Source organism: Siniperca chuatsi, linkage group LG21 (genome assembly GCF_020085105.1).
Source record: "Siniperca chuatsi isolate FFG_IHB_CAS linkage group LG21, ASM2008510v1, whole genome shotgun sequence".
Lineage (NCBI taxonomy): Eukaryota > Metazoa > Chordata > Actinopteri > Centrarchiformes > Sinipercidae > Siniperca > Siniperca chuatsi.
Window position 1 is genome coordinate 22,387,089 of NC_058062.1, and position 17,473 is coordinate 22,404,561.

The 17,473-nt window shown below is 38.2% G+C and overlaps 1 protein-coding gene across 6 annotated transcripts in view; it reads left to right on the top strand.

Annotated features, from left to right (window-relative positions):
* The first annotated feature begins 923 nt into the window (after positions 1-923).
* mettl22 (methyltransferase 22, Kin17 lysine) overlaps positions 924-17,473 on the top strand; it is a 63,455-nt gene continuing 46,905 nt past the window's right edge. For 2 of the 6 annotated variants that reach the window (XM_044182172.1, XM_044182176.1), the window contains exons 1-5: positions 1,065-1,196; positions 2,203-2,375; positions 3,646-3,859; positions 6,518-6,657; positions 16,067-16,107. In XM_044182172.1, coding sequence (XP_044038107.1) covers positions 2,270-2,375; positions 3,646-3,859; positions 6,518-6,657; positions 16,067-16,107 — 501 coding nt within the window. In that variant the 5' untranslated portion in view covers positions 1,065-1,196; positions 2,203-2,269. The other 4 variants (XM_044182173.1, XM_044182177.1, XM_044182175.1 and 1 more) reach the window with 4 other exon arrangements.

The following is a 17,473-nucleotide window of genomic DNA, read 5'->3' on the forward strand; positions in this document are numbered from 1 at the left end:
CTGGTACTGTGTTTATTTCGCATGCACCCTGGATGTATTCAATGTACTACAATGATCTTACAGTACTCAATACCTTATTTACATAGTTGTATCATTATTTTGTTCATTTATCCATAATTTAATACACATTTACAGATAGAATAGAATAGCATAGAATGTCATTAAGTGCAGCTGAAAAGCAAAGGTGCTATCATGCCCAACCAGATGTAGATTAGGTTACAGTTTACTCTGTTAAAGCTTTCACTTTGAAATACTTTTAAATCCTGTTAAATTTGTAACACCTATATACATTATAACATTTCTCAATTGGTTTTAATATGTTGATGATTAACATCAAAATATTCAATTTCAATAAAATATTTTTCTTGCAAAAGATATGTGCACATTATGTCCATCATAGATTTAAAAACCTGCATAGAACTGCGATGAAAAAAACATTAGACCTGTTAGAAATGTAATTAACTTCACTAATATAACAATCTCCATCAAGTATAGAACAATATTATGTAACTTTGGTGGTAAAACACTGTAAAATATGTGTCTTGTCAACCCTGTTCCTCTGGTCAGTCCATGGCATCAACCCTGTTACCATCATCGTAATGTGATCAAAATGTGGAAAATGACAAATCAAATGGCATTTCATCCCTTTCCTGTGCAAAAAGAATAACATTATATTTCGAATTGGGCCATTCTTTCAAGATTTTTCTTTTAAATGTATGTCTATAACAGGGTTGACACAACAACCAAAACATTTAGAAGAAAATATTAAATTACACAGCCTGAGATGACACGATACAGTTTCTTGTCACTTCAAACTGTATTTTATGCAAAGCAATGCAAGAAGTGATGATTTAAGTCATTTTAGATTTCAACTTTTCAAAATTAAAAAAAGCCACCGATTTCACGGAATGACCCAGTTACAAAGACCCACCGTGTTTTTCTCCTGGCGGTACGGAAGCAATGCTTTTAGTTTTGCAGTCCGGACGAGTTACGAGGGTGCACTAGTTTGGGCTTCAGTGATCAATGACCAATGACGCAGTTGTTATCTAAAAGGTAGAGTATGTCGGTTGTTTATTAAAACCTCTCGTAGCTGCAGTGTTTTTTAGGTTTTAAACACGTTTGAATCGAGCTAAGTGTTAGGAGTTAACAGCTAATTCAAAGCGTTATCCGCTGGATATTCATTTTGCTATGGAGGGGTAACGTTAAAGTTTTATGTTCAATATTCAAGCGAGGTTAATCCTCAATTATGAATATGGTCGTCAGTTTTCAACAGATTTGTTGTGCAGTGTAGAATAAAGCTTGATTGCTGTTGCACATGAGTTATTGTTTTACCTCAAGATGAAGCCTGAAGTTCTTTTTGAACTTCACAGTTCATAGTGGACCATAGATGGTAAAATTACAGTAATGATGAAATTATGGACCATCAGGAAAGTGCATGCAAAATTTCGAAAAAAGCTTTTCAGATTTGCTCCCGTTGTGAAATGTTTGCAGCCAGAGTTCATATCATCAGTTACATCATTAGTTTAAATCCCAACACCAAGTCTTTTACCCTGTAAAAAAGAAACAACATGCGTGATCAATCAGTTATGTTGAAAAAATCTAATTGTTATGTTAAGGTTTTTTGCTGTGGTGTTTCTTGGACTTTGTTGCTGCTTGATCCCTGGGATGGATTTAATTGCTGGTGGTTGAAACTAGTTATTTCGCTTGGCTGTCACTTTTCTAAAAAATCAAGTTCAACGGAATGAAAACTAACATGTAATTAATTCAAAGGCAGCCCACTTAACCCAGTCCTAAGAATCAACTTTTTTGAGTAAGCAAATTATATCTACTCACCTTTTTACTCACAGTCACTTTTCTTTTGACCTTTGCTCCATATAATTTTCATTGCAATAGTAGTTATTTGCCTTTCTCTAGACAAAAAGAAGAATGCATAGAATAAAAAAGGCTATATCTCTGGTTTTGTTGTGTCCATTGTGAGTCAACAGGTTAACATCTCTTCTCGTAAAATATTTTGACTGCTGGGCTACTTTCTGTGTGGACACTTAAAGTTTCCTCCAAAGGAGTCGCGGATATCTGATACCAAAACTAACTCAACAAAGCCTGCTGTGCCTATTTCACATACCCTTTAGAAATGATGCTGCAGGAATTGAAAATATATGTTGTAACTGTCAGCCTCTGTGTTCCCAAACTGTGCATGCCCAGTCTCCCCAGGTATTGGGAAGCAGATGACCGGGCTGCTCTTCTGTTCTAAGACCATGAATGATCAGCCATGGACCAGATCACTTTTCATCATGATACTGTGCTGTCAGATGTTCACATGCTCCTGCCCAATGCACGCCATCTTATGATACGCCTTAACTGTGTTGGACAGCCTGGTGTGTATGATTACATTTTTAGTTCAAGACCTTGTACTAAGTGTTGTCTTATCCACATGTGTTAGACAGGTGTGTAGGAAAATGAAATCATGTGAAAGAACAGGTAGAATCCTAGCACACTGTGAGCACTGAGTTTATTAGAGGACCCCCAGTATATGGATGAAGAAGCTCATGAAAAATAAGGTGTGGCAAATGTAGTAGGTTACACCTGTTATTTCACTGTGTCTGATACATATTTTAATCAACATTTAGGTAAATTTAAGTATTGGATCGCACTTAGTATCGGCAGATACCCAATATAAAATTACTCAGATCAGGATTTGGGGGCAAAAAAACTTGATCGGAACATCCCTAACAATAATCTGATATTTACTGAATGAGATTCCACTCCCTCTCTCAAACTGGCTGGACATTGGGGAACCTCACAATTTTGTGTGTCAAAGTTCATTTAGATTGAACTCTGAGGGAAGTGACTGTGTCTCGCCCTGTTCCTCATAGAATTGGATGGGAAGCGAAATCCTGTCTAATTCTAAAGTATTCAAACATCTTAAACAATAACTTAAAGGACCAGTGTGTAAGATTGAGGAGTATCTATTGGCAGAATATAGCATAAATGAAATATAACATTCATAAGTATGTTTTCATTAGTGTTTAATCACCTGAAAATAAGAATCACGTTTTCGTTATCTTAGAATGAGTCCTTTATATCTACAGAGGAAGTTTGTCTCTTCCATGGAAGCCCCCATGTTGCACCGCCATGTTTCTACAGTAACCCAAAACGGACAAGCCAAACACTGGCTCTAGAGAGGGCTTTTTGGCACTTTTTGCGAGTTTCGCGGCCACCGTAGGTGTTCCTAACACACTTGGAAAGTGATGGTGAAGCGAGGGGTATTCAGTTGGTTGCAATCTGCAACCTTTATCGCTAGATACCACAAAATCCTATACACTCGTCTTTTAAGTAACAAATGTTCTGAGTTTGTAATTAAAATTTGCTCAGAAATCATTCATTTGGACAAGAGAATTTATAAAACAATAATACAATATTTTATGAGCTTGATAATGACATAAAACAGAGAAAAGCATCCTAATCAGATGTTTTTTAAAGCTTTAACTATAGTGTTTTTTTACTTGATTGATTTTAAACGATAAAATCAGTATGTGTTGTGTTGGAATAAATCAAATGTTTAATGTCATATTTCCACTTAATGTGTTGAAATATTTTGTATATATTTCCACTTACTTTCTAACTATGCCGTATTCATCCATCCAGTCTTCATCTCCAAATTCAAGATCTTGTCAGATGGTGAAAGGCAAGACAACAATGACCCAGGGAAAGGTTTAAAAGAAGCGGAGGAATATGATGACCCAAGGGAAGACGGGGAAAAAGACACAAAAGACTCACAGGGAAATGATGGACAGGAAGATGTGGAAGGAAATGTGGAACCATTCTTGGATGAGGACGGAGACCTTGACATCACACATCGGTATGGAAAAACGCTTGTTCAGTCAACTGTTAAAGCATGGTGGGCTATTCTGTGAGAATGTGTGCCATAATGGTCAGGGTTTGAAACCAGACCATTATTGCATGTCATTCCCCAATAAAGTGTTAAAAAAAAAAACAGTCAAAAACAGCTGACAATATTTTCACAGCACAATATTAAAATAATCACATGTAATGGAGGTAGTTCACTCTTTTATACATCAACTCTGTAAAATGTGGTAAAATTATTTGGTACAAAAATTCCCTTTTAGTAATTTTTTAAATGATTGTGTTCATTTTGTAATTCAGTACACCTATGCAGTGATTGTGCTCTCATTGTAATGGAAAATAAATCTTTATTGTCCCAAAGGGAAATTTGATTTAACAGCCTGTACATATCCCACACAGAAATAGGGGTCGACCGATATGTTTTTTTCAGGTCCGATACCGATTATTAGTAATCACGGACAACGATAACGATATTTGGAACCGATTTACATTTGCAGTAAAAATTTAAATCTTCGTGTCAAAATTTTGAATAACACAAACACCAACACCTTGCCTTTGAGCATATGTTTAATTAAATGCTGCAAAAGAGAACTTTAACATTATCTTAAAGTGCAGGGAGCTGAAATAAATAAACAAAATAGCTCCCCCAAGTTTTATAAAGTAAGTAAAGTTAAAATAAATAACACTTGTAAAACACAAAATTGTATTGAAATTTGTGTCCTTCTCTCTGAATCACTGTCCTCAGTTAGTAGTCCCAATTCAGCAGCACTAGATTGTGGTCCAAAACAGCTTTGGAAAGCTTTTTTAAATTGGTTTAAATTATTTAAATGTTATATATTAACAACATGTGATAACAGGAAACCTGTCATGCAAAACTAGGCTACTTCATTACTAATTACTATAGCTGAATACAGTGGTGTGAAAAAGTGTTTGCCCCCTTCCTGATTTCTTATTTTCTTTGCATGTTTGTCACACTTAAATGTTTCAGATCAAACAAATTTAAATATTAGTCAAAAATAACAAGTAAACACAAAATGCAGTTTTTAAATGAAGGTTGTTATTAAGGGAAAACAAAACCCAAACCTAAATGGCCCTGTGTGAAAAAGTGATTGCCACACCTGTTCTCAATCAAGAAATCACTTACATAGGACCTGCCTGACAAAGTGAAGTAGACCAAAAGATCTTCAAAAGCTAGACATCATGCCGAGATCCAAAGAAATTCAGGAACAAATGAGAAAGAAAGTAAGTGAGATCTATTAGTCTGGAAAAGCCATTTCCAAAGCTTTGGGACTCCAGCGAACCACAGTGAGAGCCATTATTCACAAATGGCGAAAACATGGAACAGTAGTGAGCCTTCCCAGGAGTGGCCGGCCAACCAAAATTACCCCAAGAGCGCAGCAACAACTCATCCAAGAGGTCACAAAACACCCCACAACAACATCCAAAGAACTGCAGGCCTCACTTGCCTCAGTTAAGGTCAGTGTTCATGACCTTAACTGACCTCTCATGACCTCTTTCATGAACACTGACCTTAACTGAGGCAAGTGAGGCCTGCAGTTCTTTGGATGTTGTTGTGGGGTGTTTTGTGACCTCTTGGATGAGTTGTCGCTGCGCTCTTGGGGTAATTTTGGTCGGCCGGCCACTGCTGGGAAGGTTCACCACTGTTCCATGTTTTCGCCATTTGTGGATAATGGCTCTCACTCTGGTTCGCTAGAGTCCCAAAGCTTTGGAAATGGCTTTATAACGTTTTCCAGACTAATAGATCTCACTTACTTTCTTTCTCATTTGTTCCTGAATTTCTTTGGATCTCGGCATGATGTCTAGCTTTTGAAGATCTTTTGGTCTACTTCACTTTGTCAGGCAGGTCCTATGTAAGTGATTTCAACAGGTGTGGCAGTAATCAGGCCTGGGTGTGGCTAGAGACATTGAACTCAGGTGTGATCAACCACAGTTAAGTTATGTATATGTTTAACAGGGGCAGGCAATCGCTTTTTCACACAGGGCTATGTAGGTTTGGATTTTGTTTTCCCTTAATAATAACCTTCATTCAAAAACTGCATTTTGTGTTTACTTGTTATTTTTGACTAATATTTAAATTTGTTTGATCTGAAACATTTAAGTGTGACAAACATGCAAAGAAAATAAGAAATCAGGAAGGGGGCAAACACTTTTTCACACCACTGTACCTACTCTACTTATAGGTAGACCTAGGCCTGGGCAATAAAATGATAGTGATATGTACCGATATGGCCGCGGGCTGCATTCTTTTGACTTAAAATGGTTTAAGAGAAATTTTTTAGCATGTTTTGCATCAGCTTGTAAAACTAAAATAGTTTCAGATAGTGAAAAACACTTAATGTGTTTCAATGTAATGTTTATGACTTCAACAAAATGTCACTTGACATTTTCTGTCTGTGTGTGAATTCTGTGAATTTCTTCAACATTAGACAGAATATTTACATTGAATATACTGTATATCAATATCTGAATAATCTGAATAACAACAGACCTGTAAGAGTGTAGTGTGTTGTTTATGTTAAAGTTTTGCACATTTACACGGAGGTTATGCTAAATAAATATGTTAATTACAGCTTTGGTTGATAAATTGCTGTCCTCCATAGATGCATTTCATACTATTCTTATGATTCCCTAGGCCAAAGAAAAACCCTACGGAAGGTAGTGGCCGAGACTTGGTCTGTCCCATCATTCTCAAACGTTCCAACCCTGTACTGGAACAACAAGAGGAGAATACGGATGATGAAGTTAAGTGCTTCAAAGACATTATAAGGATTGGTAAGAACCTAGATTTGGTCATGTTTTTATCATTTTATGATCTTGTTTACCATAAATGCCATGCAAAAGTAAATCTGTTTGATTCTGATGCAGACAAACTTTTCAACACATTATCCATAAAGGTACAGGAAACTGAAATTGGAATTAAATGTATGTAGATGTTAATTGTGTTGGTGGCCTTGCCATTAGCTCTTAGAAATGACATCAGTTACTATTGATTGCTCCCATGTTGCTTTTTTTAAACTTCAATTTGATCTTTTTTTCTGGTTTAGACACTGGGAAGAAACACTTTTATTCTGCATTTCGCTCTATCCTGGTCATTGCCTTTTGATGTGTGATGGCTGTTTTTAGGTGAGCTAAGCTGTCGCTTAGGCCATGAATCGTAGGGGTGAAAAGGAGAATGCAGTTTTTTATTTCAATTCACACACAGGCATCCATTTTTACTGCAGTAAACTCATGGTAAAGGCAGATAACAGCGTTAGCAGTAAGTGTTTGGCCCACACTGTTTTTGGTTGTAGTGATCAGGATGTAGGTCTGTTATGAATATTCCACCTACTTACTTCAGCAGCTGCATCTCTGACAACTGGCGAACAAATCTCTCCCCTGACTATCTGGAGAGACTTTGGACAGGATACACAGATGTCATCACCTATATTGGGCTTTAATGCAGCAGAATTCAAGATATAGTTGTTCTCATTCACGTTTTCCTGTTTCTGTTGTCAGACAATAGAGCAAGGAAGAAATAGATAGAAATCGATTTGGTCACGGCTCATAAATACTACATGTTAACCAACAGTCATTGAATGCTGCTGGCTGCTGATGATAAAATTAATATTTTATGACCGCAACATCGTCTGACAAAGTCAACATAAATACAGGTTAATGACAGCAGCTCTGTGATATATTGACATTTAAAATGAGTGATCACAATAGTTGTCTTCTAAACTTTACATCATGTTATAGAACCTATGATGCTGTTTCCACGACTTGTAGCACTGGCTAGGAGGTATGTCCTGGCCTGTCCCACTCCCACTATGACCAAGAGCTTTTATGCGTCTTTTTAGTCTGCACCTGTGGATGCTACTGCCTTTGTACTTGGTTTTATTAGTCATTTTGTTGGGTTGTTGAATGTCAGGTCACTGGCAAATAAATAATTTTTCTGCAGCGATTTCATTGTATCAAAGTGGTGCGCTGAATGAAGCTTGTCGTCCTGGTTTTAAAGGGATACTTTTCAACGCTTTTCAAGTGCATTTCCAGTCAGTCTTGATGGTATATGTAGTCTATTGAATCAATACATTTCTGAGTGCATGCTATATTCACTCAGAAACCTAACTTTGCCAAGTAGTACTTCCTGCATCCAGCGCTGTCATTTGATGTAGTAGAGAACTACAAGCGATTTCAGCTTGGATTTCTAGCTTCTGTGTCTGGGTAGCCAGGGGGCGTGCTCTAGATGCTACTCAAAGACAAAACTTCTGTGTTGTCTTCACTTGTATTGCAAACTAGCTACGAAAATGGCATCCCAAAATAAGTATGTGTGCAAAGGATGTTATGGACGAGGATGCATTTTAGGTGTTTTTGCTGATTCAGCCGTGATCATGATCCTTCATGATCCAGAAGATAAACTGGAAAAGACAACCTAGACCAGCAGGGCTGAGAGGGCAGATGAGTAAGTATTTTTGTCACCTAACGCTATGTTTTGGCCAACAAAGTAATAGCTAATGTTATAAGCTACAGGTGGTACTCAGGGCAATGTTAGACTAATTTTGTAATATTGAGGGACAGTCAAGAGAAACTGCGTGAATGTTAAGCCTCATTTGAAGCCAACGAAATAACGAGAGTAGTATGTTGGATGCTGGTATTTGTTTTTTTTCATGTTTTGTGGAACTTTATTAACGTTATTGCAGCAGCTAGCCAGAGCATCTTCTGAGCTAGCATTTGCTAGCCCTTTCTGCCAGTATGTGTGTGTGTGTTGCTGCTTTATGTAAATTTACATGTGAAAAATAAATGGTCAAACTGCAGAAATTAATTTGCTTTGCAATGTTGAGTAACTTCGAATAGCACCCTGCAGCTAGCTTGCTCAGACCATAAAGCTGTGACGTTAGTGGCCCACAGGTTGTAGGGAGGCCAAGGCTAATATCAGATTCCTGCTCAAACATGTGCGGTGGTCATGTTTTTGGTTTAGAATCATGAAGCATCCTGGTATATGTAGGCACAGCTCCGCTGGCAGTGCCGCTAAGGAGAACTTGGCTTTCTCAGTCAATATAGCACTCACTGAGGAATTGACTGCTTCAATGGACTACATATCCCATCAAGAATGACTGGAAATCCACTTGAAAAGTGCCAAAGTTTCCCTTTTAATTATTTTCATCAGCCTAGGCTTTCAGGTCGGGGAGGCGGACTGGCTGTGATTCACAGAGAGAATTTTAAATATTCCCTGTACTCACTTCGAAATTTCTCCTCATTTGAATCACTTGGTTTTATGATAAATAAATGAATTCTCTGATCTTTTAGCTTTTATTATGCCTCGTTTTGACAGTCTTGATTTTAGGTGATTTTAACATACATGTATGCTGCCCCTCTGGTTCCTTTTTTACTATAGATTTTATAACCATTGTGCATTATTTTCAATTCATTTCAAAGGAAAAAACTTCCTTTTAACAGGCAGAAACCTTGGACAGAACCAGACTCAGTGGTGGGCCATCCGACGCTGCCGTGTTAGGTTTTAAGAGGAGAGAGAGAGAGAGGTTTGGGGGAAGGGGATAGTGTTAGGGAGGCACAATGCAAAGACCACGTAGAATTTTATTATTATTTTTTTTTTATATAGTAGAATAGTAATTGTAGTGTTAATATTAATAAATTAGTAATAATAGGGATGACAGCTATAGGAAGAATAATGTCAGCATCAGTAACAGAGCCAATAACAACAACTGTAGTAGCAGTTGTCGAGCAGGAACACGGGGGCAGCAGGTGGCCCACAACTACAGACCCTGCAACTCAGGAGGCAGAAATACCTGCTGAAAGCGACAGAAGGAGAGAGGAGAGAAGGCACAGAACTACGAGAGAGAGAAGATGTCAAGTTAGTAGCATGCAGTAATGGGATAAAAATGCATACAGATGGAGAGGGAGAGAAGGAGGGAGGAAAGAGGTGCATCATGTGAAGTCTCCTGGCAGTCTAGGCCTATAGCAGCATAACTAAGGGATGGTTCAGGACTCACCCAAGCCAGCCCTAATTATAAGCTTTATCAAAGAGGAAAGTCTTTAGCCTACTCTTAAATGTGGAGATGGTGTCTGCATCCTGAAGCCAACCTGGGACCTGATTCCACAGAAGAGGAGCTTGATAACTGAAGGCTCTGGCTCCCATTCTACTTTTGGAGACTCTAGGAACCGCAAGTAACCCTGCATCCTGGGAGCGCAGTGTTCTAGTCGGGTAATATGGTATTATGAGATCTTTAAGATATGATGGTGCCTGACCATTAAGAGCTTTGTAGGTGAGGAGAAGGATTTTAAATTCTATTCTAAATTTTAGAGGGAGCCAGTGCAGAGAAGCTAATATTGGAGAGATATGACCTTTTTTGTCAGTACACGTGCCGCAGCATTCTGGATCAACTGGAGAGTCTTAAGGGACTTATTCGGGCAGCCGGATAATAAGGAATTGCAGTAGTCCAGCCTAGAAGTAACAAATGCATGCACAAATTTTTCTGCATCATTTTGAGACAGGTTATGCCTGATTTTTGCAATATTACGTAGGTGAAAAAAGGCAGTCCTTGAAGTTTGTTTCATGTGGGAGTTAAAGGATAAATCCTGATCAAAGGTAACTCTGAGGTTCCTTACGGTGCTGCTGGAGGCCAGGGCAATGCCATCTAGAGTAACTATATCTTTGGATAATGTGTCTCGGAGGTGTTTGGGACCAAGTACAATAACTTCAGTTTTGTCAGAGTTTAACATCAGAAAGTTGCAGGTCATCCAGGTTTTTATGTCCTTAAGGCATGCTTGAAGTTTAGTTAACTGGTTAGTTTCATCTGGCTTGATCGATAGATATAATTGGGTATCATCTGCATAGCAATGAAAGTTTATGGAGTGCTTCCTAATAATACTGCCTAGAGGAAGCATATATAAGGTGAATAGAATCGGTCCAAGCACAAAACCTTGTGAAACTCTGTGACTAACTTTGGCGTGCACGGAGGACACACCATTAACATGTACAAAATGAGATCGATCTGATAGATAGGATTTAAACAGCTTAGTGCGGTTCCTTTTAATGTCAATTGAATGTTCCAGTCTCTGTAATAGGATGTGATGGTCAATGGTGTCAAACACAGCACTAAGATCTAACAAAACAAGTACAGAGACAAGTCTGATGCAATTAAAAGGTCATTTGTAATTTTCACCAGTGCTGTCTCTGTGCTATGATGCACTCTAAACCCTGACTGAAAATCCTCAAACTATTGTTATTTAGAAAGTCACACAACTGATTGTCGACTGCTTTCTCAAGGATCTTAGAGCGAAAAGGAAGATTAGATATAGGTCTATAGTTGGCTAAAACCCCAGGATCAAGAGTGGGCTTTTTAAGAGGCGGTTTAATTACAGCTACTTTAAAGGACTGTGGTACATAGCCTGTTAATAAAGACAGATTGATCATATCCAGTAAAGAAGTGCTAATTAAGGGTAAAACATCTTTAAGCAGCCTAGTTGGAATGGGGTCTAAGAGTAACATGTTGATGGCTTAGATTAATTAATCGTCAAAGTCAGCTGAAGAAGGTTGACAGGAGCAATAATCTTACTCAATCAGTTGTTTTGTCCACTTGTTTTAGTCTTGATAGTGTTGATCTCTGTGAGGCTAGGTTATGTGTGTGTGACCACAAAACCCCTATTCTTATCTCCTGCTCCCACAGTGGCTACCTATGTTTCTTCTCATGTTCTCAGTTCAAGCTCTGCTGACAGATTTCATAAGGCCTTCACCACTGCATCTTTACTTAACAATGACCAACAATCAAAAATGTCTACAGTAGAATTACTAAACAACTTAAACACTACATGTAAAGCTGTACTTGACTCACAGTACGCCATGGATAAATAACACCAGAGAAATAAAGAAGAAATGCAGATAAGCACAGCGTGAATGGAAAAAGGACCGTCTGATGGTTTCATATCAAAGTATGAAAGAACTAATGTCTACTCATCACAAATCAGTCAAAGAAGCTAGGTCCTCCTATTTCTCTAACATCATTACAACAAACCATCATAACCCCTAGAATTATTTTCCAAACCATTGAAGCAATAATTAACCCTCCTCCTAGCCAACAAACTGAAGCCACCCCAATGATCTTTGAGCAATTTTTATCCTTCTTCACAACCAAAATCAATGAAATAAAAGATTGGTCATTGGTCACCCTGTGCCTTGCTAAATGACTTTCAGGCCCTTTCACTGTACACTTTAAAGAACACAATGGCCAAATTAAAGCCTCCATCGTCCTTCAGATTCTGTCTGCCACATTTCTCAAAGAGGTTTTTAACAGTGTTGATCCCATTATTTTATCAATTGTAAATAGCTCTCTCTCCACTGGCTGTGTTTCCTTCTGCCTTAAGCATGCACTATTGCACCCACTTCTTAAGAAACCAAGCCTTGACCCTGTAGATTTTAACAATTTTAGACCCATTTCTAAATTACCATTACCCATTACCATTCTCAAACCAAAAGTTTGAGAAGATTGTTTACTTAGAGTTGACTTCTTTTATGAATACTTGTGATACTTTTGATAAATTTCAGTCAGATTCCTGGGCACGTCATAGCATTGAATCCACTCTCATCAAAGTGACAAACGATCTTTTAGTTACAGCTGATGCTGGTGATTGCTCAGTTTTAATTCTTCTGGATTTAAGCTCTGCATTTGACACTGTGGATCACTCCATCCTACTAGACCACCTTGAAAAGAGGGTTGGCATCAGGGACACTGCTCTAAAATGTTTCAATTCCTATTTGTCATGGGTAATGTCTCCTCTTCTGTGGCCCCTCTGACCTGTGGTGTTCCCCGAGGCTCCATCCTTAGCCCCTTGTTGTTCTGTATATACATGCTACCACTGGGACAGACCATACATAAACACAAAATCCAGTATCATTGTTATGCAGATGACACACAAATCTGTGTCCCATTTAAAAACCAGTGATGAAGGGAATTTTAATCATCTTTTATCCTATCTGTCAGCAATATAGTGCTGGATGTCCCAAAACCTTCTCCAGCTAAACGAAAACAAATAATTGTCTTCGGTCCCCCAAAGCCCATCCCTATCATACAAAAACATGTTGTCTTCAAATATCAAACCTGCAGCCAGAATCCTGGATGTAATATTTGACAGTGAACTTTCATTTGAAAAACAAATTACAAATGTTGTTTGATCATGTTTTCATCAGTTAAAGAGCATCTCAAAGATCAGGTGTTTCCTCTTTCGACCATGCTTTTATTTCTTCTTGGTTAGATTATTGTAATTCATTGTATTCAGGTCTGAGCCAAAAAAAAAAACTATCCCAGAAAACGCAGCCGCTCAGCTTTTAACAAGCACTAGAAGACACGATCATATCAGACTTGTTAGCCTCTCTTCACTGGTTACCAGTTAGTTTTAGAATTGATTTTAAGATCTTACTGATCTACTTTAAAGCACTTCATGGTTCAGCTGCCAATGACATTGCTGGGCAGGGCTCTGCTGGCTGAGTACTGGCTCCAGACTAAAGGTGACCAGGCTTTTGCAGTCAGGGCCCTTTGGCTCTGGAACTCCCCTGCCAGAGGATCTGAGGCTTGCTGAATCAGTGACATCTTTTAAATCACTTCTCTAAAAACAATAGGTTACTTATTGTTTTTGTAGAGATTATTATTATTATTATTATTATTAGGGCCTGAGCACGAAAGTGCCAGGGCATTGAAAATGCCAGGAACCTATTGTTTTTGTAGAGAATTTTATTGTTATTATTATTCTGTCCCTTTGAACGCATTTTTGAGGGGCTTAGGATGCTTAGGATCACACACACACACACACACACACACACACACACACACACACACACACACACACACACACACACACACACGCATGCACACGTCACAGCTGGTGAAAATCGCAAATTTCTGCAGTGATTGGGCTCGGGTGTGGCCAAGGGGCTCTAGCACCCACAAATTCACGTTGCGGTTGCTTTGATCTTCATGAGACTTGGGTGGATCATTACTCCCATCATAAAGGACATATTTCAATTTCTTTTGAGAGAGTTTACCCAACTGGAAGTCAGCAATTTTGGATTTCCTGCATCAATTTTTATTTTTCAAACATGTTTGAGTTCACTTTTGAGCTTGGGGGTAACACATTGGCTTTTTGGGAGGCAGATGTATCATCTCTAGACTTAAGAGGTGGACTTTTTTTTGCTCAGCAGTGGTTTTCGTCTTGGAACTCTGCCATGCAGGCCATTTTTGCCCAGTCTCTTTCTTATGGTGGAGTCATGAACACTGACCTTAACTGAGGCAAATGAGACCTGCAGTTCTTTGGATGTTGTTGTGGGGTCTCTGAATGGCTGAAGAAGAACAAAATGAAGACTTTGGAGTGGCCTAGTCAAAGTCCTGACCTGAATCCTATTGTGGTGCTGTGGCATGACCTTACATTTCATGCTCGAAAACCCACCAATATGGCTGAATTACAACAATTCTGCAAAGATGATTGGGCCAAAATTCCTCCACAGCGCTGTGAAAGACTCATTGCAAGTTATCGCAAATGCTTGATTGCAGTTGTTGCTGCTAAGGATGGCCCAACCAGTTATTAGGTTTAGGGGGAAATCACTATTTCACACAGGGCCGTGTAGGTTTGGATTTTGTTTGCCCTTAATAATAACAACCTTCATTTAAAAATGCATTTTGTGTTTACTTGTTATCTTTGACTAATATTTAAATTTGTTTGATGATCTGAAATATTTAGGTGTGACAAACATGCAAAAAAGGTAGAAATCAGGAAGGAGGCAAACACTTTTTCACACCACTGTACCTACTCTACTTATAGGTAGACCTAGGCCTGGGCAATAAAATGATAGTGATATGTACCGGCAGTAGACACTTCATAAATAGCAATACGGAAATTGTTCGATAGAATGTTAGATAATTTTACTTGAATTAAATGCAAACCCCCATGAAAGCACATAACGAATACGCCCTGGCTCATGAACAGCCTATCATATCCCTTGATTATGGAGTGCTATGTATGACACGCAAACAGCCAGTCAATTTACAGGTGTTGTTAGGTTGCACCATCGACACGTGACAACCACAACTGAAACAGCGTGGAGTGAGAAAATTAGTGCAAACGGTAAGGAAATTGTTGTAGCTCGGGACAGATTAAGGCCAGTTTGATGACGGGGAATACAGTAACAAAGTGATTAATGTGGCTCCGACCAGGACTCAAAGTCAAGGCAGGTTCAGGCAGATACAGGAGAGGCGTCAAGCGGAAGAGGAGCGAGAGGGAGGTCGGGCATCAGACAGGTAGCAACAGCTGTAGAGCCAGAATTTTTTTCACATCTAATTCTGTGAATTAAGAATTTATTTCCACCAAACTAGAGTTGGTGATTGTTGGAACACTGGAAAGACTAATTAAGACGGTTTTGGTGAGTTTAACTTTGTTTCTGTCAAGTTTGAATGAAGTGTGTTTTACGATGAATTAACAAGGCAATTAAGGTGGTCTTAGTTTGGTAAAAGAGAAAAGCTTGTTAGCAGAAAGTAGTGTACATGCCAGGATCAATGCTTTTTTGTTCCATTGTGGAATTTTTTGAGAGCGCTATATACAGTAGTGTATATATTTCTCATCCCAGGGCTGAACTGGGATAATAATTCAGGCCAGAAATCTAACATGAGCCCCGGCCAATCTCCACACATTCACAACCGACCATGTACACTGTAGCTGTTTAGTTAGTCAATTGCACTTCCATAATTAAGGCTACTGGAATAAATACTATATACTTATATAATTTTTGCGCACTTTTGTTTGTTTTGCACCTGTTATTTTTTCAGAGCTCTGACTGGACTTGTGTTGATCATCATGAAGCTCTGGTAGCTCTGAGTAACTGGAGAGTATACAGGTCTTTATTTTCAATATTGTGTCCATGCATATGCATCTCTGGCTTTCCTATATAGAGTATAGCATGATTAAGTGTTGATGTCATTTATTAGTTCTAGTTTTTTAGTAGGGCTGATGGTCTACAGTTCTGAGTGACTGTAGGGAATTCTCCCGTGGCTCTCGATGGCCAGATCTGTTTAACTTTGAATTCAGGCACTCATATAAAATGGTGGAGGGTAAATATAGTGCATTATATAGTAAATAAGGAATAATTTAGGACACAGCCTTTGTGTTTAATCTATTATTAATCTATCTAATCTATTTACAGAGCACACTATGGCCACACCCCTGGAAGACGTCGGCAAACAGGTCAGTAAAATTTAATCAACTCAACTCTTTCTGGAAAAGTGCAATGAGATAAGTTCTGTTATGAATTGGCGCTATATAAATAAAATTTAATTGAATTGAATTTCTTTTTGTCTGTTGCTCCTCCCCTCACCATTAGCCCTCCCAGTTCTGATTCCTCAATCAAATGAGATGTAGTGGTTTCCCCAAACAAAACCTGACTTTTTGAAGTAACTGTTTAACCTATTGTCAAATATTAAAATGCATGTTCTTGAAAAATGTTACATGTGATAGTAATTTTTCAAAGGCCACAGGTATAGTCAATTACATTTAAATGTTTATGCAATGTCATAAATGCAGTACATTTAGGGGTATATTTACTGATGTTTTGTGTTTGGGATGTTTTGGATAAGGCAATATCCCTATATGTAACATTGGGTGTTCCTATGTCGGGCCGCCAAAAACATGCAAGGAAGGAATGGAAATTCATACAGACAGCAGCTGAAACTAATTTGACATTGCCAACTGACTGTTGTGGCAGAGTAAATTGTGTCTGTGATTTAACATCAGGGACAGGTAAATTTTCAGCTCTGTTAAATCGTAGAGAAGGTTTCAGTCGTAGTCATCTGGACACTGTTTTCAGAATCAAGACGTTTCGGCTCCCGATTCTGAAAACAGTGTCCAGATGACTACGACTGAAGCTTTCTCTACGATAGAACACTCCTGGACGAATGAGGGACTACACCGTCTTAGCTCTGTTAAAGACTGTTGGGTAACACTTTCTATGAAGACCACATTTATAGTGTGTTATGGGGGCATTCATAGTGAATTATAATGCATTCATAATGCTACACTGATAAACATACATAATGCTTTCTGATGCACTATATTAACGGTCATAAAACATTATAGATGTGATGGTCGCACTTTATTTTTCAGTACACTAATAAGCTGTACTTTGTATCAAATTAGACCGAAACTAGAAATAATGTTTTTTAAGTAAACAAACACAGTTAATTAGACACCGTACACCTAAAGTATGCTGTAATTAGAAACTGCATATAATGTATTATTAGACCCAAAATATACTATACTTAGACACTATTATACCAAATGATACTCTAATTAGAAACCAAATAGGAGATCCTAATACACAATTAGACACAATTTTACAAGATCATTGTCTAATTAAATTAAATACAATAGCCTACTATATCAGATCCAAAATATGCTACAGTTAGACGCTATTCTACCCTCACTTCCAAATTATGCTATATTAGACACCACATTTAACCCTCTGGGGTCTGAGGGCATTTTCTTGATTTTACTTATCTTCTGAAATTCACCTTTTTAAAGGCACTTGCATAACATGATACCCATGTGTTTTATA